Genomic DNA, 21,939 nt, shown 5'->3' on the forward strand with positions numbered 1-21,939 from the left:
ACCCCATTGCTGCCTTAGACACACTGTTTATCAGCTGCATGACCTTCTCTGATCTGAGCCTCAGAGGAGACCTCAGGAATGGGAGGCCCCAGGACAGATACTGTCTTTCCAAGGAGGAACAGGTTGCTCCCGGTAACACAGGTGACAGACTCAAGGGAGGGACTTCACTATGGCTCTTCCACAGGAGAGTTCATATGGATGAGGGTCCATCCTGGGTACCAAACAGTGACAAAGCATGGACCCCAACACCAGCCTGGGGTGCACTGCAGGTACAGTCTTCACAGGAACAGAAGATTAGAAGGCTTCTGCCATCAGACAGATGCCTGTGAGGGGCATGGTGAACAGATCTATATCATGAGCCCCTAAGTACCTCTAAAAACAGATTCTACTGGGACAATGAGGTCAGGGCGAAGGGGATTTGGTTTGTGTTGTTTTGCTGAGCGGTATTTACTGGACTGGTTGTTTAATTAATTGCCTTGGCAACAGCTGGAGCCATGCACGGCTTGTTCCCAGTGCAGGGAGCAGCTGGAGAGGCAGGATGCAGTGTCAATCGAAGAGCAATGACATTTTTCAGCAATCCTGACACAGAATGGACTCAGTAACATTTCCTGCTAATTCATGGGTTTCTGTACTCCAAGGTTTCATATCTGGGGAAGTTTTGACTTGTTTTGCAAAGTGATATCGTCATGCAACACAGCTGGAGGTACATGGAGCCCTGAGCCCCACCACACCCAAATACACATGTATGCATATATTATATATTTTTTCTTTCCTATTTTTTTGCAGTCTTGGGAGGCAGAACTCCCCAGATCTTTTCAATCAGTTTTATAGGCTTTTAGGGTCAGTTCAGATCAAAACAGAGCTCTCCTGGTCCAGGAGGTTGGGGTTCATGGTGGTTCAAGATAAAGAACTGCTACTTTTCTACTGATTCCTAGATGAACAGGAAAAAGTGAGGTCCTACTGCGGTAGAGCCTCCTAGTCCCCAAATGTTCTGTGGAACATCACTGCAAAGACATGCCAGGTCCTAGCCTGTAGAGCCCCTTAAGCCCTGAGATTACCTGTACTGAGACATCTGTAAGGGTGAGCTGTTCCCTGGCAGATGCTGACCCCGTTATGGCTCCAGCCACCAGAAGTGGGGACCCTGCTTTGCAGGCAGCTCCCTGTAAGTCTCGGGGGTAGGAAGGACAGTGAGGCTGCTTGTTAAAATGATAAAAATGCTGCTAGAGCCTGGGCTTGCAACTTATTTCTTTGATAACACACTCAGGCCATGGAGTAGTTGAGGGGTTGAGGAACCCCTTCCCTTCCTCAATCAGGATTCTGAGGCTTTCTTCTTGACCACTTCTGTTTTCCCTGAGGCCTAACTAACCAAGAGCAAACACACACACACATTCCATGCATATACATGCATGCATGCACAGGTATATACAGGCATACAGACACACATGCATGGAGAAACACATAGCAGCAATGAGTCAGATCCTGCCAGAGACAGGTGTAAAGATGGAGTCCGCGGGAAAAAATCAAGGTACTGGCTCCAGGAGGGAGAACTTTTGCTTTTTATGCACTTTCGTTATAAATGATAAATTAAACTGTTATCACTTAAGATTGCTGTATTGTACTGGAGATTTTTAAATCAAGGCTCAGAATCATGGCTATCCCTCCAGTACAAGTGGGCTAAGTCTGTGGAGGTGGCAACAACTGGCCTGCACAGCTGTGAACAGCTGGGACCTGCATGGGCAGGCTGGGAGCCAAGGTGCTGCAGGCAGGGGTGAGTCTGGAGAGGGTTAGCCAGGCAAGGCGCAGGGTTTCTGATGAGCAGGGTGGCGCTCCCCTCCTTGGCCTCATTCACTAGAGGCCCTCTGTCCAGTGAGACACACCGCAGAGTTCAGATACAGGCCATGTCCAAACCACCTCTCTTTAGCCTTGGCAGGAAGAGGAGTCTCGGGAGACAGCCCTGCTCCAGGGGAGGCACAGCAGAGCACAACTCTTCCCTCGCTGCCCACCACGGACCAGGCGGATTTCACACTTGCTGACAGGGCCCCCCAGAGTAGGGTACAGACATGCTCACATGCCACGGCTCCTTGGACTCCTCCAGGCTTCCAGTGCCTGCCAGGGTTAGGCCCCATCCTTGGCTAGCTTTGTCAGGGTCATGGTGAAGTTACCTGCCTTGGTAACCTTGAGAGCTCACACAGATCCTAGGATGGGGTGGAGGTGGGGGAAGGACATACGAAACACACACGCACCCCAGTGCATTCTTTTCTGCAATCTTACAACCCTACAGTCCCAAGGAGACCACAGGCCTACCACTCCCCTAGTCTTGCACACCCCCTTATCTCTCTACCCAGGGAGTGTGTACACAATATGTTCTTATGCTATGTGTGCTGGCACTTTTGCTGATGGCAACTCAGCCCTACCCAGCACTGTCCACAGGGAACTCACTTAAAGTTCTCAGGGTACTCGGTGATGGCCATGTTGATGACGTCCAGGGCATGCTGATAGTGCTTCTGGGCAGAGAAGAGCAGTGCCAGCAGATGAAGGGCATTGGCATCATCCTTGCACACTGTCAGGGCCCCCTGCAGCTGTTCCATGGCACTGGAGATCTGCCAAAGGAAACCGCCAGCTTAGGGACCTTCCCCAGACTCCAGTACCAGATGTCAACCAAGGAGAGCCCACAAGGTTCAGGTCAGGTGACCCCCTGGCACTGGGATGCAGGGATGGTGCTGTGAGAAAACATATCCCCCAAACAGCCTGGCAAGAAGGGACTCTTTGTCCCAGTGGAGAGAGACGAAAGTGAGTCCATGGCATAGCATGGAGGATTTGGACAGACAACAGGAAGCATTTCCTACATAGGAGGTGTGTGCACACCAGGGAGAGGGGACCTGGCTGCGTGCAGCAGCCCTTCCAGAATCAGCAGAGTTCTGCCCATGGGAGGCACAAAAACAGGGTGCAGAGGCCAGTACCTAGGAAAAGGGGTGTGGCCACATTCTACTCCTATTCTCTCTCTCTCCTTCTTCCCCCATTAATAATTATTAATTATTTCAATTAATAACTGCTAATCCTGGTTCCAAATCCGGACAGGTAGGACCAGGTCGGCTCAGGAAAGTGTGGTCTGAGAAGCTGCTGCCGCGCCCCCTGGGGGTAGCTGCAGGAAAGCCTTTGCTCCGGATCTTGGCAGAGATCACAGCAGTGTGGAGAGATCCACCGCCATCCAGACCCCAGCCTCCACCAGCTCTGGTTTGTACGCCTTCCTGGGATCCTTGTGCAAGAAGGCAGGCCTGGCTGCTCTGAACCCAGAGGGCACAGGCACAGTGGGGAAGGGCACCTTCTACTGCTCCCACCAGCTGGATTGCTACCCTAGCAAGTCTAGCTCGGCACTGGATCTTTGCAGCTGTGACAGGGTCAACTTTTGAGCATGCCCACACAGGGCTAAGGCCACACCCTTGCCTGGCTATTCCCCCTACCCCACTCTACACCTGCTCCCTGAAAACTGAGGACAGAGATGGTACAAGAACTCCTGCCTGAAGAAACCATTTTTAATTTTCAGCACAGCACCCATAGGCTGAGTCCTATACCTTCCCCCAAAGCTGCTCTCTTTGATCCCATTTCAATGCTAAGCATCTTCATCCCACCTGCTGTTCAGCCAAGGAGGGCAGTGAGTGAGCTGAGAGCAATGCACTCGGTCCCACATGGCCCGGCCTACACACCCTTGGCAGGGTCTGGGGAAAGTTTCCATAAGCATGAAGGAGTAACAAGAATTCTGGCAGTCACCAATGTAAACACTATTCTTCAAAAAAGGCTAAGCTATCCGTGTGACTGCAGTCCTCCTTAAGCAGTCCCATGTGACCTGGAGGGAGTCCTGTGCCCTCCATGCCATCTCCCTCCCCACCAAATGCGCACAGGGCCTCTTGCTCTGAGCTACCACCAGCCCCCATACCCACTGACAATGCTCTCTTGGGCTGGGTGGGGTACCGCAGAAACCAGAGTTCTGTGAGTCCCACCCAGCTGTATTCTAGTTGTTCCTGGGACTCTTCCTCCCTAAATTCAGCAGCCTGCTGAGCACAGGCCTGACCTCGAGGGGTTAACCAAATGAACATAAACTCAAGTGAAATGCTTGCTTGTCTTTCCAAATTCCCTGAGAAAGTGCAGAGGTCCAACACTGTGGAGCTGGTGGGCACCACAGCTGAGCCCCAACCTGGGTCCTGAGTCCGGCCAGTGCTTCTCAACAGGCTGGGCTGTGGTGGACAAGGGTCTAGGGTCAGCCCATCCAGATCAAAGCCAGCCTCTTCTCATGCTGTAATTTCAGGGTATGGAATGCTATCTGTGCTTCACTGTTAAGAGTCCAGGCACCTCCAACCTGGCCTAGTTTTCCAAGACCCATGAGCCTCCTGTCCCCCACACTGCTAACCCTCAGTGACCTTGCCCCTAGAAGGCTGGAGGCCATGACCAGGTAGAGATGGAGTAAGGGCAGTGGCCAGGAGGAGGCAGCTCTGTCACAGTCTGCTAGGTTCCTGCCCTGGTGGTACTGGGGAGGACAACCTGACTGCTGGGTAAATCTCCTATTCAGGTGCTGGTGGAGGCAAGAGCTGAGGCTCTGGATTTAGGCGGGACAAGTAGCCCAGCTCTGCCACTGCGTAGTTGGCACACAGGGCAAGGGGATTCGTCCCTTTGAGCCGTGCTACCTATGCAGCAATATGAGAATGATTCTACCTACTGCAGTAGCTGAGACAATCAAAACCTCCTGCAGAGTATTGGCACAGGGTGCTCTGGAAAAGGGACGTTTCCTTCTGCAAGCCTTCCAAGATGCTGGCCCTAAGGAACTGCAGAGAGTCCTCCATCTGCTCTGAAGCAGCGCTCCTTCATGCCTGCCCTCAAACTCAGACACACTATAGCTTCTTGGCTATCTACAACAGAGCTCTGTCTTTGCTGGAACCCTACTGAGTTTCCCTCTTTTTTGTTTTTCTTTCTATTTTTTGACCCTGGGATCAAACCCAGGGTCACTCATACGCCAAGCATGTGCTCTCTTGAGGTAAAAAAAGATAATATACCCAACCAATGAATCTGTTTAAAAGAATCTTATTCCTCAGTCAGGCATGATACCACTCTTGTGAGGCTGAGGCAAGAGGATCACAAGCTCAAGGCCAGTTCTGAGAGTCTATTCAGGGGCCTTCAACAACCCTGAGGCTAACAAAACTTGGGGTCCTAAAGAAAACGGCACCAGGTTCCAACAGCCTGGTCGGCCAACCATCTCTCACTCTGCACATGGGCACTATTCATCAGAGATCAATGAATAATTAAAGAGATTAAAAAATGCATCACCCAAAGGTTTAATCATTAACTTGATTGGCAAGAAAAGCACCAGGTTCTTTTACAGAGGACTAAAAATAAAGCTGTCTCAGGTATCTTTCCCTCTGTGTTCCTGGGGGCAGAGTGATGCCCCGGTGAGAGGCACAGAGAGGGCCAGCACCTGGTCCAGGGCAGAGTGGAGAGTGTGGGGTGAAGGAGGGGCTGAGTGACTCATGGAGAGGGGGTGTAGGAGGAAAGGGAAGGCAGCAGTGACAGCGGGAGGGACAGCAGGGCTATGGGGGAGAAAACAGTAAATACAGAAGGACACAGAGGGAGACAGGGATGAATCAGGACAGGCGACACACAGGTTGGGCCAAGGGTTCAGGTGTGGGGTGACAGGAAAGGGGTTCCAGCAGCCAGCAATGGGAGCCACTATGCAGTGAGACGAGGAGCCAGGTCCGTGAGTGTTTCAGGGGAGATGACACAGGGGTCGGGGGCAGGGTCCCTGCTCACTCCAATCCAGAGGAGAAAGCTCACAGAGCTGAATGAAGAGTCACACAGAACAGCACCCAGGTGCCACCTTCAGCTGAGACAGAGGCCAGGGTTTCATATAGGAGCTCAAGGAGGCGTTAGTTGACTGAGATTAAACTAGGCACTGTGGCCCTTGCTAGAGAGTGGGGCTCCAGGGCCAGGGTGGGGAGAGCAGGAGCATCTGAGGACTGGGGAGTGAAAAGCTCCTTCTGAGCCCGTGTCCCCAGCCCAGGGAAGCAGGCAGGTCTAGGGGAGAGACCTAGGAAGTGGCAGTGATCCTAGCAGACAACAGGTCCCTCTCAGGCCCCAGGTCCTAGTGGACAACAGGTCCCTCTCAGGCCCCAGGTCCTAGTGGACAACAGGTCCCTCTCAGGCCCCAGGTCTTAGTGGACAACAGGTCCCTCTCAGGCCCCAGGTCCTAGTGGACAAGAGGTCCCTATCAGGCCCCAAAAGTAGAAGCCTGAGAGTGATACCACACCAACAGCCATCCAGAAAGAGCTCCATGCACCAACTGCTGTTTCTCCAGGATTTCAGAAAAAGGTCAGGGGAGCCAGGACTCACACAGCTGTGACTGCGATCTCAGGAGACCGCCCTGCTCCAGGGGAGACAGAGCAGAGCACACCCCTTCCCAGGGTGCCCACTATGGGCCAGGGCTGTGGCCACACTTGCTCACTGCACCCCTACTGTGCCCCTGAGCAGGACACAGACATGCTCACACAATAGGTAAGCAAGTCGAGGCTGAGAGAAGTCAAGTCAGGTGAGCACACACCTGGTAGGTGGAGCTGCCAGGAGGTGGGCTGCTCCAGGGTCCTGGGGGTTAGGAATTGTTCCAACTTACCTGTCGGACGAGGGCCAGCTGCAGAGAGAGATAGAGGATGACCTGGGGGTCGTCAGGTGCCAGTTTCTGGGCTCTGTATGGTGAGACAGTGACAAGTCAGTTGCCAACAACTGAGCATTCAGCACATGACTCTGGCTGCCTGCAATGGCAGCTCTGTCCTGGGTGCTAAGAGTGCTCTGCCAGGGCTGACTGGAGGGGCACCCAGCAGGGGGACAAAGGTGCAGGCACAAGACCCACAGCCAGCACAAGGCAAGAGCAGCAGCTCTGAGGGCTTCACTAGCTGAGGTAAGGTCACCTGGGACGTGAGCCTCAAGGTGACAACGTGAAGAATGGTGGGACTAGGGAGCAGAGACAGACGCACATATGTCCATCTGTTAGCCTGCTATGGCTTTCACCCCAAGGGACAGAGGACAATACTCCCTGTAGGAGAGGGCAGGGGACAGCCTCACTGGGCAAGCAGCCTTGAGAATAAAGAGCAGGTGGGGAGGGAGCAGAGAGGGAAAGGCCCCCATTCCTCCTGGCCCCACCAAGCAAAATGGCCACCTCCATGTTTAGGAGGGAGCAAGTCACACAGGCTCAGAGAGACAATGCGCAGATGTGAGGCAGAGGTTGGGAGTGGGTGTAGTGACTAAAGGCTGATCAGGGGTGGGCCTGAGAGCCCAGGCTGCCGAAGTCTCTGCTAAGGTCTGTGGGAGACTAAGAGGTGCTGGGAGGAGGCAGACACTATTTATGGCTGCAACATGCAGGACACTGCAGGTGCTTTTCCTACGTTATCTCATAAAATCATCACAACAGCTGTGGGTCATTATTTCCACTGGAGAACCCTGGACGCAGTGGCCATAGCTCCAGCTCTTAGGTGACCACCTGATTCCACCAACACTGAAAGCCAGAGGCCCTGAGCTGAGGACAGTCTGTCCCTGCTGGGGAACCTCTTAGCTATTTAGTTTACTGGTCCAAAACATGCAAACAGAAATACCTTCTTCATAGAGAAAACATGACAGAGTCACATGAAGTAAAGCACGTGAAATGCCACCTCATCCCCCAAAGCAGAAGGGGCGGCTGTGGTGTGTAACAGTCTCCTCACCTCTCTAGTGTCTGCAGTGCCTTCCGGTGCAATTCATCTTGCTTAGACTTCAGGGTGGCTGTGGAAGACACGGGGGATGAGGAACTGTATTCCCAGTCCTCCATGCCCCAGCCTCTGGGCATAGGAGCTCTGCAGGGAGGAACCCAAGGGGCCCTGCCTGGAAAACTTAAAGGTCTGTGAGGCCCAGCTGATGCTGTTGCCCTGGCCTCCTGGCAGTTCTGGTACCCTGATTGCTTCTACCTTCCTCGCTATTTGCACCAAGTTGGCCCACTCAGAGGCTCAAGCCCACAAGCACTCTGCATCCCAGGTGTCCCACCCAGGGCACCCAAAGACTACCATATTTACCATGTGCCTTCCTGAGCTTCAAATCCAAGTGCTACTGTTAATCCTTCTCTGTAAATGGCACCCAGCTTTAAATGCAGCATGGCAGGTGTTCCTGGCCTTGTGGGGGGGGCACTCTGAGCACCCAAGGCAGCTTTCCTATAACTATGTCTAGGCCCCACCCAGACTGGACCTGTTCCCAATGGGAAGGACCAGGCGCTGATGGTTGCCAGAGCACCCTGGCTTAGAAAGCTACAAACACAGCCACTGCTTGGACAGGGGATAAGGCAAAAATGCTGCTTTGATTCAAGCTGGCTGTACCTCCCTCACCAGTCCATGCACAGATTGTAGACATCTTTAACACCATGACTGCCAGTTCTGAGAAGCAGGAGCTGCCCTGCACCAGGCTCCCATACATGACTTCCTCTCCTCCACAGACAAGTCGGGCTGGAAGGGGTCTCTGAGGCCAGGTCAGAGGGACTCCTAGGGGTTGGCCCTCTGGGGAGGGAGGCAAGGGTCCATCCATCCTGTTTCAGGTTAGATCTGAGTGGGCACCATCACTGCCAAATCTCAGGCTGCAATGACATGCTTTACATCTAAATGTCTCCCAAGGAGCCTCATGTACTCACAGGCAGGGCTTCTGGAAGGTGATTGAATTTGGGGGTGTTATACTGACTTTTTGTTAGTGAGTGGGGCCTGATTAAGAGAGGGAGGTCACTGGGGGTTACCTTTCCAGCTGGTCACTTCTCTCCCTGCTTCTTGGCTGCCATGATATGAACAGTCTTACCCTGCCCAGACCCTTCCACCAGGCCTTCCTGGCTTGGATCAGCCAACCACGGACTAAAAATATACCTCTCCTCCTGCAAGTTGCTGGTATCAGGTATTTTGTCCCAGCACAAAGAAAGTGATTAAGACAGACACCAAAGTAGACACCTACCAATCAATGGCTTGGGCTGATTTGGCAGGGCCAGGGCAAAAAGGAATGGAATCTATCAGCTAGACACAAGTATTTATTAGACACTTGCTGTATATTCAGCACTGCCATATGTGAAGGGGAATTAAAAGACCCCAGATCACAGTGGTGAATGAGAATGAAGCCACAGTGGGGTGGAGAGCTCTTGGGAACCCCACACAGAAAGTCCTAGGAAGGTGGGTATGGTGGCACACATCTGTAATTGCAGCATTTGAGAGGCTGAGCCAGGAGGCCTGCCATGAGTTCTAGGCTGGCCTGGGCTACATAGTGAGTTCAGCCTTTCATAGCAAGGCCCTATCTCAAAAAAAAAACAAAAAACCAAAATTTTAAAAAGAAAGCAGCAAAAGTCCATAGAACATAGCAGCCTGGCTCAGAGGGGCTGGCCAGGCCTAGGAGAAGGAAAGCCTGACTCCTAGAACAGAAGAGTAATGCCGGATTGCAGCCATCTGAACAACAGTAGATGTGGAGCGTGTGTGTGAATGTGTGGGTGTGTGTACATGCACGTACAAGTAGCTCCATCCCAAAAGTGGACGGTGTCTTTGGAGACTGACAGGGAGGGACAAGATGCTCTGGAGTCTGGAAGCAAACCTCTGTTTCCAGGCAGAGGCCTCCCAGGGCCTGGTACTCACCGTCAGTGGCCTGCAGGCTGTAGGTGAGACCCAGGGCCAGGTAGCCCTTGGGGAGGAACTCCCCAGCCTCCTCTCCAAGGTCGATCACCATCATGGCAAAGTGTTCCGCCTCCTCCAGCTGCAAAGAGGAGAGGCAGAGGTCACTGGGGATGGTCTGCTGCCCTGGGCATGGCAGGCAACACAGCTGCCAGTCTGCAATGATGCTGGGTAAATGCAGACAAGAACAGAGCTGGCTCACACACACGCAGCATGACCAAAGGCTGGAGGCTTGTCTGGGCCACTCAACCACTGAGCAGAAAACCCAGCTGTTTCCTCTGCCAGGAAGCAACCCCCAGGACCTGTCTGTCTCCCATGGGTGTCTGTCTTGTGCTCTTCATCACAGGATGCCACTCGACAGAGAAGCTTCCTTGGCCCCAAATCCAGTCCTCTGAAGTCTAGGCCCTTGGCTCCCTTCCTCATGTGGCTCTGCTAGACCCTGTGCAGGTGCCTGCACTGCTCAGCAGGGCAGCCAGAATAGGGACAGGGCCTGTGCTGCACATGGCCAGCCCTGTGCAGTGTGCAGGCTATGACTTGGGCTACATCTGGAGCTCATTCCCTCACACAGCAGGAGCTAAAACTTACAGGGGAAAAAGGCCTGGGGCTGTTTTTGTCCTGGGAGCAGAGGACTGTTCCAGTTGGAAAAGGATCAACTGGCATGGGTCACGCGTGCACACGTCATCACACACAACACGCAACAGGCCTCATGGTCACCCTGGGACATCCACAGCAGACAGACTGGAGGGGTTGGCAAGGGCCACAACAGCCAGGGTGAGAGCTGTGCCTATTTTGATCCAAAATCCTCCAAGAAATGCCCTCTCCCTCCTACCCAGCCTGCCCCCTGCCTGGTGCAGCAGTGGACCTACATCTGCGTGGTACTGTGAGAAATCAGCTTCCAGAGAAGGCAGGATGCTCCTTCCAACCCTGAGGTCACCCCAGCCTCAGCAAGAAGCTAGACACATCACACACAAGCCTTCCACCACCACCAAATGCAAACGCCCTATAACCATAGGCATCTCCTCAGACAGGGGCTTAGAAAGTCAGTCAACTGGGGGGCTGGATCCATGCCTATGTAGGGACAATTCCAGCCCCAGTGGTATGGGCAGTTCCAGGCATCCCAGAGCCTGACTCCTGGCCACATCAGGGGAGAGGGTGCAGGTGGGATCTGTCTCTCCCTGGAGTCTGGACTGAGGCCCTGACACAGAGGCCACTCGCTCTGGGGAGCAAAAGAGCTGGATTCCCAGCATGGGCACAGCCTCTGTGACATGCATGCAAAAACAAGAAAACAAGAGACTGAAGGAGCAAAGGCTCCACTATGCAGAGGGGGAGAATCCAAAACATACAAGGCTGTAAGGTACCATGAGAAATGTAACACCACAGAGATTCCCTTCTAGTTCCACCCCAGACAGCTGGCTTCCTGCGTGTGGAGACATTGCTGATGACAAGAGAAAGTATTACTATTAATTTGGTTAAGACAACAGACAGCACAACAGCACCAGTATTCACAGACACGGGTGCTATGCAAAAGCTAAAACTAAAAGTAGGACCAAAACAAAACACTTCAGGTGCGCTGTTCCTCTTCACCGAAGCAAGCACTGGAATGCTCAAGTCTGGGACACTTGACTTTGCCTCCTTTGCTTAGAAGTGTTGGCACCCCAGCCAACTTGAGATCAGCTCTACCCTCATGATTGGCTCTCTGCACAAGGCAGACTACGTGATAGCAAGGACAAAGCGCCAGTGCCACAGTGCCTGATCTCAAGTCCTGGCATGGCTACTTCCTGTGTGCCCTTAAGCAAATCACTTCATCTTGCTGTGCCTTGGGCCCTCTTCTGTAAAAAGCCACCCTGCTTTGCTATGCCTCGGTTTCCCCTGTAAAATGGGGATGCTAAAGGTGGCACCCTTATAGAGTTGCTGAGAGACTGGGATGACCTGAATGCTCACAGCAGTACCCGTCAAGGACTCTTAGTACTATTACATATATACCACAACTGCTATGCATCTATACATGAGTGAGATGCACTAACAAATGAGGAAGTGGCATCAAAACCTTCCAGAACAGGGCACACTACCACCTGCCTTTTTTTTGTCCCTAAGCCTGACTATTCCACGGCCTGCTAGTGGCTATGGCCCTGTATCTAACAACACTGCCCTCACGGGACAGCTCAGAGAGGCCTGGCACCTGCTCTCAGCATCTTGGTCCCACCTGGCTCCCCATGGTCACCTGGCCAGGAAGCACAGAACTGTATCTGCAGCCCAGGTTTCCCGACTCTAAGGCTACCTGGTTCACGTGGCTTTCCATTTTTTTTTTTTAGAAAACGGATACATTGAAGGCCAGGCCAGAGGTTGTGATGGATACGGTTGTGATGGATTGGTTTTGCTTTCCGTAAGTAAGGAAAGGTTCTCTGTGACTTCTCTCCAGCTGTCCTAATGTGGTTTCTCCAGAGCCACCTCAGTGAACCACCCTGCAGTGGCTGAAAAGCTTCACCCTAAGATTCTTCAATCTCTTCCTCTCTGCCTAGGGACTGAGGAAGCCCACTTCTGGAGCAAGGCTCTGTTCCAAGACATCTCCAGTTTCTCCTCACTCCTTCCTACCCGGTCCAGAGCCTGCTGGTGGCTGCTCTGCAGGAAATCCACCTTGCCTTCCAGGGAAGAATAGTACTGCCTAATTTCTACGAGGTGGTACGGAAGCTGGCATTGTCTCCCCCCTGCCTCATGAATACATAATCCATCCTCTGACTCTGCCCACTCCTGAATTTAAACACTGAGGGTCAAGACATAAAGGCCACACCTGCTATTTCAAAGGGGCTCTAACAGCAATATTGACCACTTGCCAGGTACCTGCAATGTGCCAAGCAAGGGCACTCCTTACCTCTAATGTTCACAGCCACTCTGTGTCAGTGGAGGTGACTGTTCCATACTGCAGATGAGGAAATGGAGACACAGACAGAGAAAATGTCACACAGCTAATGAATGGGTAGGTGGAGTTGAACCATAGTCTATCTCCTTCACAGCTTGTGCTCTTTCACCAGCCTCCCAGCCCCCTTGAGGCACTTGTGCCCCCATGAAAGACACATTGCAACCCTTTACAGAGCTGAGCAAGCCCATGTTCCATTTCACAGCCTTCTCTGCCATCTGTGTGTAACACCCTGTCCTTGATGCCACCTGCAGGGCACTGTCAATCTTTGCAATCTAATGAATTTTAAGTAAATGTGTTTAGAGGGATACTAAAACACGGCTGCATGTCTTTTCTCCTGTTCCAAAAATGGGAACTTGGCAGGATGCTGGTCAAGTCAAAGCAAGGTAGGCTGGCTGCCTACAGGCCTCTCTGGTTTCAGCACTGTCACCATGTCCCCAGCTTAGAGCCTGGGAGGCCTCCCCAACTCCAAGAACCTCATGCTCCGCCCAACCCTAAACCTGCTCCAGTCCTGCTCCCTACGCCCTGTAACTAGCAGGTGACCACACCAGTCCCTCCACTGACCGCACCTGGGGGGACCCTTGGTCTCAGATCCAGTCCCAGCCTGGGGTGACCCACACTGGCTCGGGGCACAAGAATAGGATGCAGGGACAGCAGATGCTCCACCCCTGGGCACGTGGCCAGTAGGCTGGTTCCGCCTGACGAAACTTCTTTTTCAAATGCCCCAGTTTCAGCTTCCCTTCCTGCAAGCTAGGCCGAACGGTCCACCCAGATTTCCGTCCTCAGCTCTTGGGGCCCGGCTGAATGAGCCAGAGCCACGAAGGCAGGTGACGAGTAGGGGGTCCAACACCTTTCAGGAGTTAGACCCTGCCTCATGCACTCACAGCCCCCTGCCCATGGTCGGACTCTCCTCCTGCTGTAGCCTTGGGGACAGAGTGCTAGGCTGCCTCCTTCCTGATCTTCCTGGAGGACAGTCTGCCCACAGGGAGAGAGAACTAGCCACAGAACACAGGGAGACCACGGGGAGGGAGACCCAGCACAGACTGCCCACCTGTTCCCGCCCTGGCCAGTGAGGTGTGAGTCACTCATCTATGTGGGCTTCCCCCAGGGGGAGCAGAGACCAATGTTTGAGGTGTGGTGAATAAAGCAGATGGATCCTTACCTAACTGGGACCAGGCCATACAAGACAGAACTGTTTGTGAAGAAACTGCTCCCAGGCCAGCAGGGTCCCATCCCCCAGCTCTGGCTAGGTGTTCAGGGAAGAAGAGTCTTGTCTTTAAGAAACAATGAGAGTCATAACACAGGAGATCAGTGTCCAAGGTGGGTACAAGAGGGTCTTCAGGATGGGAGGGGTCGTCCAGGCCAAAGTGGGTGCAGGCAACCCACCCCCAGCTACCGGCCTGTCCATGATTTCAATGCCAGTTTCAAGCAGACCAACAGTAACAAGCTGCTGAGTGGAGGTTAAACAGCTTGCCCTTCTCCCTGACCTGATGACAAGTCTGCATGTTTAAGCTTCCTTTTGGGCTTTTCTATTTATGTTGTCATTGATTACTTTGCTCCTAACTCATCTGATTTCAATTTGGACTGATTTGATCCTAATTTTATTACCATGTAATCTGAATGCACATAATTACTGTAATTATGCTGTGGAGGGAAACAGCTCCTCCATGGTGGGAAGACCTAAATTTAGGGCTTCCTGGCAAGGGCTTGCTGGCTGGGTGGACCCAGAGCTCCCTCAGAGCTGGCAGCCTTGCACAGCACAGATGCCCACCCCTCCCCCAGGCCTCCGGAGATGAGGGTATTTCAGGCTTCATCTCAGCCATGAGCTTGAGGGCCCTCTGAGGAGGCCTGGAACAAGCTGGGGTCTGAGCTGGGGGTCGCAGGGCCCTTTTCATACCCTCTGCTGCACGTGCTCAGCCTGCGATGCTCCACTCTGCCCGCGTGCCTAAGCCACCCACACTCACAATTTGCCCAGAATGGCGCCCCACCTCAAGATGTCAACAGCTTTCCCAATCGTCTTAGGGAGCACAGGGTTCCCCGATAATGACAGGCTGGAGAAAGCAAGCTGTGATGGAGAGGACTGCCACCAGCCCACCCCTTTGCTCCCCACCCTGAGATCCCTGTCCAAAGCCACCTCACCCAGAAGCCTCCCTGATCATCCTGCGAAGTTACATGTCTTACTTAAGACCACTCATGGGTATAAAACTTAACCGCCTCATCACACTGGCCTTTCCAAGAGCTGAGAGCTTCTGAAAGTGTCCCCCCTCTTCTTAGTCTGGGGCTCTCCTGAGGGGGACCCAAGGGGACAGATGGCTTATACAACACAGGGGACCTGAGCACATGGAGAGAAAGGGAAAGGTGCTGTTTTCAGCCCCTCTTTAGGCCAGGGAGTCCTTCCTATCCACAGCAAAAACAGGAGCAGCTCATAGGGACCCAGCAGGTAAGGACACGGGAGAGGGATGAGCTCAGTTTCCTATACTGAGAGAAAACATTAGAATGTAGGCTTGGCAGGGAGCTTATCACCTCCTTTCCCAGGGCCTGTGATTTGCCTGCTGGACACAGACGAGGACAAAGTGGCAGTTTGGTCAAGGCTGCTAACTATGAAGCACCTGCTAGATGTACCTGGAGCCTGGTTTCTGCTGCCTCAGAGCAAGCTAGATGCACAGCAGTTAGGAACAGAGTGGGGTATCAGGCCCACAGAAGTCAAGAAGAGCCGCTCTAGGCAAAGCATCAACTCTGGAAGAGCATGGGCCTAGAGAGTATGTAAAGAAATTGGGGCTAGTCAGCCTGAGGAGAAACGGAGGGAGGATGCCAAGAAGGGGGAAGAACAGGCACTTACTCTGTGTCACCAAGATGGTAGAAACAGGACCATCCTGACATCAGGAGGCCGACTGGGAGTTAAAGAAGCCCAGAAGTGAGCTGCTAGTTAGAGCATCCCTGGTCCAGAGGCATCCCTGGCCTGGGACCAGTGCACTGGGCCCAAGAGCTCCCCAGACCTGGAACTGCAACCAAGCAGACCTGGTCCAGGGCCCTGGATTCCTGGCTCTGTGTTCTTTCACTGTTGCAAAGTACTAATGCTTGAGGAGTGGGGGTCTTTGGGTCCTGCAGTAAAGGCCATGGCTGTGGAGAAGTCACTGCTTGAGCTGCAGCCTCTTAACAGCTTAGCTGCCTTAGCAGAGGGCAGGGAGCAGGCAGTGGAGCCCAGGGTCATGGCAAAAGTCATAAGCAAGAGAGCCAGGTGTAGTGGTGTACAGCACACTGGGAAGCTGAGGCACAAGGATTTTAAGTTTGAGTCCAGCCTGGATATCTTAGCAACTTAACAAGATTGTGTCTCAAAATGTAAAGAATAGCTGGGGATGTAGCTCAGAGCAAAGGCCCCTGGGCTCAAGCCAAAAAAAAAGAACAGGACATGGAGATAGGTTCATTCCTGGCAAGGGTAAGCTCTGAGCCCTAGCATCAGCCTGGCTGGCCCTTATATATCAGATGTGAGGCCGTCCGAGATAATGTGTCAGTCTAGGCTGCCCCAAGGTCTTGCCCACACTCCCCACTGCTGGGCGGCTGTTCTTTCCCTTCATTTGACACTCCGGAGACCATATTTCAGTGTAGAACCACAAATCTGCTGCCATCCTCTTTGGAGGGACTTACCATGGAGAATGGGTCAACAGATTCTAATAAACTTTCCCCTCAACCACATGCACAGCTGGCAGGCTCACTTCCATGCCAAACCAGGCTCCCCCCACCGTGTACCTCTTGAACATCTGCTCCTCTCCCGGCCTACCCAGCCCCACAGCACACTTACCCAGTGCAGGGACCCAATGCAGACCTTGGCAGCCATCAGGGGCACGGTGGGGTCCGAGGGTCGCAGCTTCATGCATTCCCGCAGCAGTGACACAGCGTAGGCAGACTGCGGAAGAGCAGGGTACACCATCACCAGCTGCCAGGTCTCCATGACTGGATGGCTTGTGCCCAGGGCAGGGGAGGTCCCCTGACTGCCAGTCATACTCTGGGCGCCTTTCCTCTCAAGCATCAAGAAGAGGCCCCAGTGGAGGAGTCCAGGGGTGTTGGAAGCAATGTCCCTCCTTGAGCCTCAGTTTCCTCACATGAAGAATGGATGCCATGACCCTTGCCTACAGCAAAGGCCACAGCTGGGAGAAGGCCCTGCTTGAGCTCCCAGCCTCCTGACAGCTTAGCTGCCTTAGCAGAGGGCATGGAGGAGATGACATAACAACAGCGGAGGTGACAACAGATGGAAGCTTTCCCCAAGGAATGCAAATGTGAGCCATTGTAGATAGAAAGGGCTCTCTAAATTGGCACTGGCAGACAGGTCAGTGGAAGCTAGAGGGTACACAAAGACTGGCAGAGATGAAAGGGAGAAATCAGGTAGGCAGGGCCTGAGACAATCTCCAGGCAGGACTACAGGCCTGACAGGGCCCCAGGGACTTGGCTAGGTGCGGACAGAGCTGGCAGGATCTGGGTGCAGGCAGGGATGTTACCAACACCGACAGGATTGGTTCTATGGCAAGATGCAGGCCAAGACTGACCCTCCACCTATTTTTGTAAATAAAGTTTTACTGGAATTCAGCCATACCTTTCCATTTATATATCATCTGTGGCTGTCTGCATGATAAATGCAGAGTTAAAGACCTGTGAAAGATTAGCCTGCAGAGTAAAAAACATCCGCTGTCTGACCCTCTACAGAAAGTTTGCTGACCTCTGTTCTAATTGTTTTATAAACCTGAAGTCTGAATTTTCACAGGTAGACACTAGACCCCTACTTTACAGGCAAGCAAAGCAAAATATAGAGACACTAGGAGCTTGTTTTAAAGTTACACAGCCAGCCTGTAAGTGGCTGGGCTCAGATTTGCACAGCCTAGTCCTAAGATCTTAACCTTTTATGGCCTCTGTGGTGCTGATCTTGGCCAGAGAGGCGGCCAGCTTTCCTGTTGCGTGCACTTACATGAGCACAACAGGGCCAGAACCTTCTGACTGACTCCATCACTTCCCAGGGTACTCTTGGCTGTCACCCTTCACACGTGTGAGAACCTGAGGTAGGTATGTATGTAACTAGCACTGTGACAGGTCAAGCTCCCATTACTTGGGGTGTTACCAAGGAAAGGGGGCTCTAGGAGACCCACTCACCCCCATTTGTGCTTTGTTGGGAGCCATCAAAACTGGAAATTGAACACACATGTGGGGGTGGCTGCATGGCTGGGGCAAGACAACAGCTAAGGACACCTGGCTCCAGCTCCAATTAGCTAAAGACTGCAGCCGCAGGCATTTCACCCCCATAGTGAAATGCAACATGGAGATCTTCACCTAAAATACTTCTCCTTGTTAATATAATTTGTTACTTGCAAAGTCCTTGAAGCACTCCCAAGTCTGTTTCCCATTTTTTTTGAAAAAAAAAAATAAATATAGGCTGCACAGAGGTATGTCTCAGCCACCAGACTCCTCGACTTCTGTAGAGGGTTTTGATACTCCTGGAGCCCTAAAATCATGCCAGTTATCTCATTTATTTAAGCCTTTGCCATACCCTTGTTTGGGAGTCTGTGGATCTAGGCCAGGTCCCCGATAGTGCCTTGGATCTGGCCAATTATGAATGGACTCACCCCTCTGAAATTATAAGCCCAAATAAACCTCTCCTGCTTTAAGCTGTGGGTGTCAGTTTTGTGTTCCAGCAACAGGAAAGTTGTTTGCTTATGGTTTGAGCACGTCTCTGAAGGGGTCATGTGCTGGAGCCTTGCTCTCCAGGTGGTGGGGCCTAATGGGAGTCAGTCAGGTAATTGGAGCACTGCCCTCAGGAGGGATGGATGTAATTCCTGTGGGACCATGGCTAGTTCTTTCAAGACAGGTGCTATAAAAAGAACAAGGCAAGCTCCTTCCCGGTTGCATTCCACCCCACCATGTGATTTTTCCCATCGCACACACTCACGCTAGGATGACATCTTCCATGAGGTCCCTATTACAGCAGAGCCAATGCCACACTAAGTCCCTGAACAACAATACTACAAGCTAAATAAATCTCTCTTGCTTATGAATGTACCAGCCTCAAGGTATTTCAGTGTAGTAACAGAAAACGGACTAATATTCTTCAGATCATGAGGCCAACTGCAGCCCTGGGCCAGTGGTTGTAACATCACTGTGGAAAGGGGGATAAAACTGTCTCTTGTCCCCAGGAGATTACAGAAAGGCTGGGAGCAAAAGACAAATGCCACCATCCCCTCCTGCTCTCTCACAAGACAAGCGAGTAGAAAGCTGAGAACAAGAGAGTGCCAGCAAATGCTGACTCCAACAGAGTGGGAGATTACACAGGATGCCCAGTGTAGGCTGCAGTGTGAAGGGTTGTCTGGCAAACCTTTCCTGGGAACGCCACTCCTAGCTCTCACCAAGGCCCTCCCTGCACACACCTGCACAAGCCCCAGGCAGTGCCTCAGCTTCTCTGGACAACTGACCTTGGGATCCTTGAAACATAGGATTCTCACCCTGACCCTCTTCATTCCACCCCACCCTTCCCAGATCACCCCTATGCAAACCAGAAAACATGGCTATTTAAGGAGCCATCTGAGGACTCAACAGACGCAGCCGGTTTTCTTTTTCTTGTCATGCTGGTTACCTAGCAACACAGCCAATGCAATTGCTGCATAGAGACCAAGAGAAGGAAAGACCTAAATCATGCCATGGAACTCATCTGTTCTTCCTAGAGGGTGAAAGGCCAGGTGTATTTGTATCTGCCCAGTCTCATCGCCTAAAAGACAGAGAACCTGGGTTCTCACCTTGGGCTCTTGGCAGAGGCAAGCTCTGGACACCCCTGAGGGCTGCCTGGGCACCAGCTGACTTGCCATGTGGGTCCCCTTGTGGGAGGTGGAGAGTGGTTTTCAGAACATCCCCTGATGCACCAACCGCACAGGTGGGTGGACTCTGCCCTAGCAGCCTCATGCAGGAAGTCATCTGATTCAACTGCCTGCCTGTAAGCTGGTTTCTTACCCTACTGGCTCCTGAAGAAGCCACACTGCAACCAGTGAAGTTGGGATGCTGGGAGGGTGCTAGACTGTGTCCAGACCTGTCTCAGCCTGGCTGTTCCTCTGTAAGAAGTGGAAGAGCCTTTTTCTCCTGGGTGACTGTGCTACCTTTTCCTGAGCCTCCAAAACCTCTCTTAAAATTAAAGCTAATTTCCATGTGCAGTATTCTTTTATGAGGAAGAGTCTCCAGCTTTCTTCAGCTCCTCTAAGGGTCCAGGACCCACAGAAGGCTGCAAATCACTGCTCTGGTCCCAGGCCTCTCTCAGCCCATGGTATCAGAAGATTACAGGTGCTTTCTATGTTTGCTGGTGGCAGGAAGAAGGTGCCCCACATTGCTATGAACTGTGTGCCAGGCTCTACACAAGGTCCATACCTACATCCTCCTCTCCTCCTCCTCTTTTCCCACAGGTCATCTTTCCAGCCCCTCTACCTCTACACAGGCAGCCTCTCTGCCTGGCACACTGCTCCCTGCAGAGACCTCCACCCATCCACATCCCACCCGAGCCTCCTAATCCCAGAACTAGGACCTCTCCTGTGTTTTGAATTCTCCCTAAGCCTTGACAAGACCCAGCTGAGCACACAGCCAAGTGACCATGCTGTGACTTCAAGGTGCTCTCAGGGTGGCCCACATGATAGGGGGAAGATGAGAGAGACAAATGCCTAGCAGAAAGGGGTGGTGAGGCTCCTCCGATCTCAGTGGTACCCCTGCCTCTCCCTGCATGCCAGGCCCTGGCCAGCCCCGCCTCTGAGGCTCAGAGCTGGCTGGCAACCTTCCTCATGGAGGCGGCACTGGCACACTGGGAGGGCCCTCCTCAGAGTCGGCTGTGGGGCCAGAAATGGAACAGGGCACAGATGGGCCGGGGGCGAGGGATTCCCTCAGCCCTATGAAAGGGCTCTGGGTATTTACAGCTCTCGGAGCCATCTGCAAGCTCCTGCCACCTTATTTCCTGTGTTCGGAGCATCCTCAGCCCCAACACCCTCAGTACTCAGCTCCAGAAAGGTTTTCCTTTCATGTCACTGCTTAAAATAGAGGCTTATATAAGCACAGTTCTGATCTGAGGGGAAATCAGGGGTGCTGGCATACGGGCCGGGTAGATGGAGAGCAAGTGTTGTCCCTGTGCCCCTTGCTCTGGGCAGCCCACTCCCCGTCCCTGTGGCTGGCTGTGTGGCTTTAAACCCTAGCTATAAGCACCCCATAGGTCTCCCTCTACACTCCCCTGTGGGTGCTGCTGATCATCCCCTTCTCCTTCTCCCCAAGGACTAGTTCACAGGCAGGCCAGTATGCAGCACACTTAGAGAAAAGCATCTAGACTCACACCTGCATGTGGCATTCATACAGGATGTCTTTTTCACCCACTCTCCTGGAGACTCACACCCACCGCTGCTGCATGGCAGTGCTAGACTGCCACCTGCCCTCTGCCTGCTCACAAAGGGAGGGCAGGAGAGGGCTGCCTGAGAGGGCAGGTGCAATCCCAGTACCCCACGCCTTACCTTCCCGCAGGCCACCATGGAGAGGGCCACTTGGTACCAAAGGTGAAACTCTCCAAACGCAAACTTCATGGCTCGCTCCAGACACTGGAGAAGGGGAAACGGTCAGTATTTCCTCTCAGCCCAGCCTTCCTGTCCGCTCCCAGGGTAACCACTGTCCTAATTACTGTCTTCGGGAGGCAGAGGAGGTCCTGTTTGATTCTTGTGGACACCCAGGGGTATGCTGCGAAGTGTCTCCCCCATCTACTCTTTGGTTCCCACCTCCGTAACATGTGGATGATTTCATGGGCCATGATAAAGAGCACATGAAATAAGACCTGCGAATGTGCTTTCAAAATGTACGCACCCAATAAAAGTAACAGCACACACTTATGATTCCCTGCGTGACAGTATCCATCTTTTCACATATATGAGCTCATGTATTCCCCCCAACAACCTTGAGATAGGGTGTCTAATTACTCCCACTTCACTGATGAGGGAGCTGAGGCTGGTAGGACTAGCCGAGGTCACAGGGCCAGGACAAGGCCAAACAGCAAAGTGACAAGTGAGGAAGGGGCAAATGGTAGCTCCCCTTGATTCTCTTTATGTCTGACCTGACTCTGGGCCGTACCTCAGAGAGCATGACATACTGGCCCCTTCTGCCCAGCGTGATGCTCAAGAGGTCATAGATAGCCGCGGCATTCCGCAGGCTCAGCTTCCGGTCTTCCTCCTGCTCCGGTGCCCGGCTCAGCACCACATCCCGAGTTGCCTGTGGGTAGAGCACGGTTTGATAAAGAATGAGGACAGCTGGGCATGGTGGTGCATGCCAGTAATCCTAGCACCT

General features: G+C 52.8%; 1 protein-coding gene across 3 annotated transcripts in view; it reads right to left on the bottom strand.

Annotated features, from left to right (window-relative positions):
* Positions 1 to 21,939, bottom strand: part of Ttc7a (tetratricopeptide repeat domain 7A) — a 130,089-nt gene that overhangs the window by 32,803 nt on the left and 75,347 nt on the right. For all 3 annotated transcript variants that reach the window (XM_063229069.1, XM_003473072.4, XM_013155851.3), the window contains 7 exons: positions 21,727 to 21,864; positions 21,120 to 21,203; positions 16,409 to 16,513; positions 9,660 to 9,777; positions 7,737 to 7,794; positions 6,653 to 6,725; positions 2,440 to 2,600 (listed from right to left, as the gene is read on the bottom strand). In XM_063229069.1, coding sequence (XP_063085139.1) covers positions 2,440 to 2,600; positions 6,653 to 6,725; positions 7,737 to 7,794; positions 9,660 to 9,777; positions 16,409 to 16,513; positions 21,120 to 21,203; positions 21,727 to 21,864 — 737 coding nt within the window. The remainder of the gene's footprint in view (positions 1 to 2,439; positions 2,601 to 6,652; positions 6,726 to 7,736; positions 7,795 to 9,659; positions 9,778 to 16,408; positions 16,514 to 21,119; positions 21,204 to 21,726; positions 21,865 to 21,939) is intronic.

The sequence above is a fragment of the Cavia porcellus genome, unplaced genomic scaffold, assembly GCF_034190915.1.
Source record: "Cavia porcellus strain 051 isolate PalLab524CR breed Dunkin Hartley unplaced genomic scaffold, mCavPor4.1 scaffold_1, whole genome shotgun sequence".
NCBI classification, from domain to species: domain Eukaryota; kingdom Metazoa; phylum Chordata; class Mammalia; order Rodentia; family Caviidae; genus Cavia; species Cavia porcellus.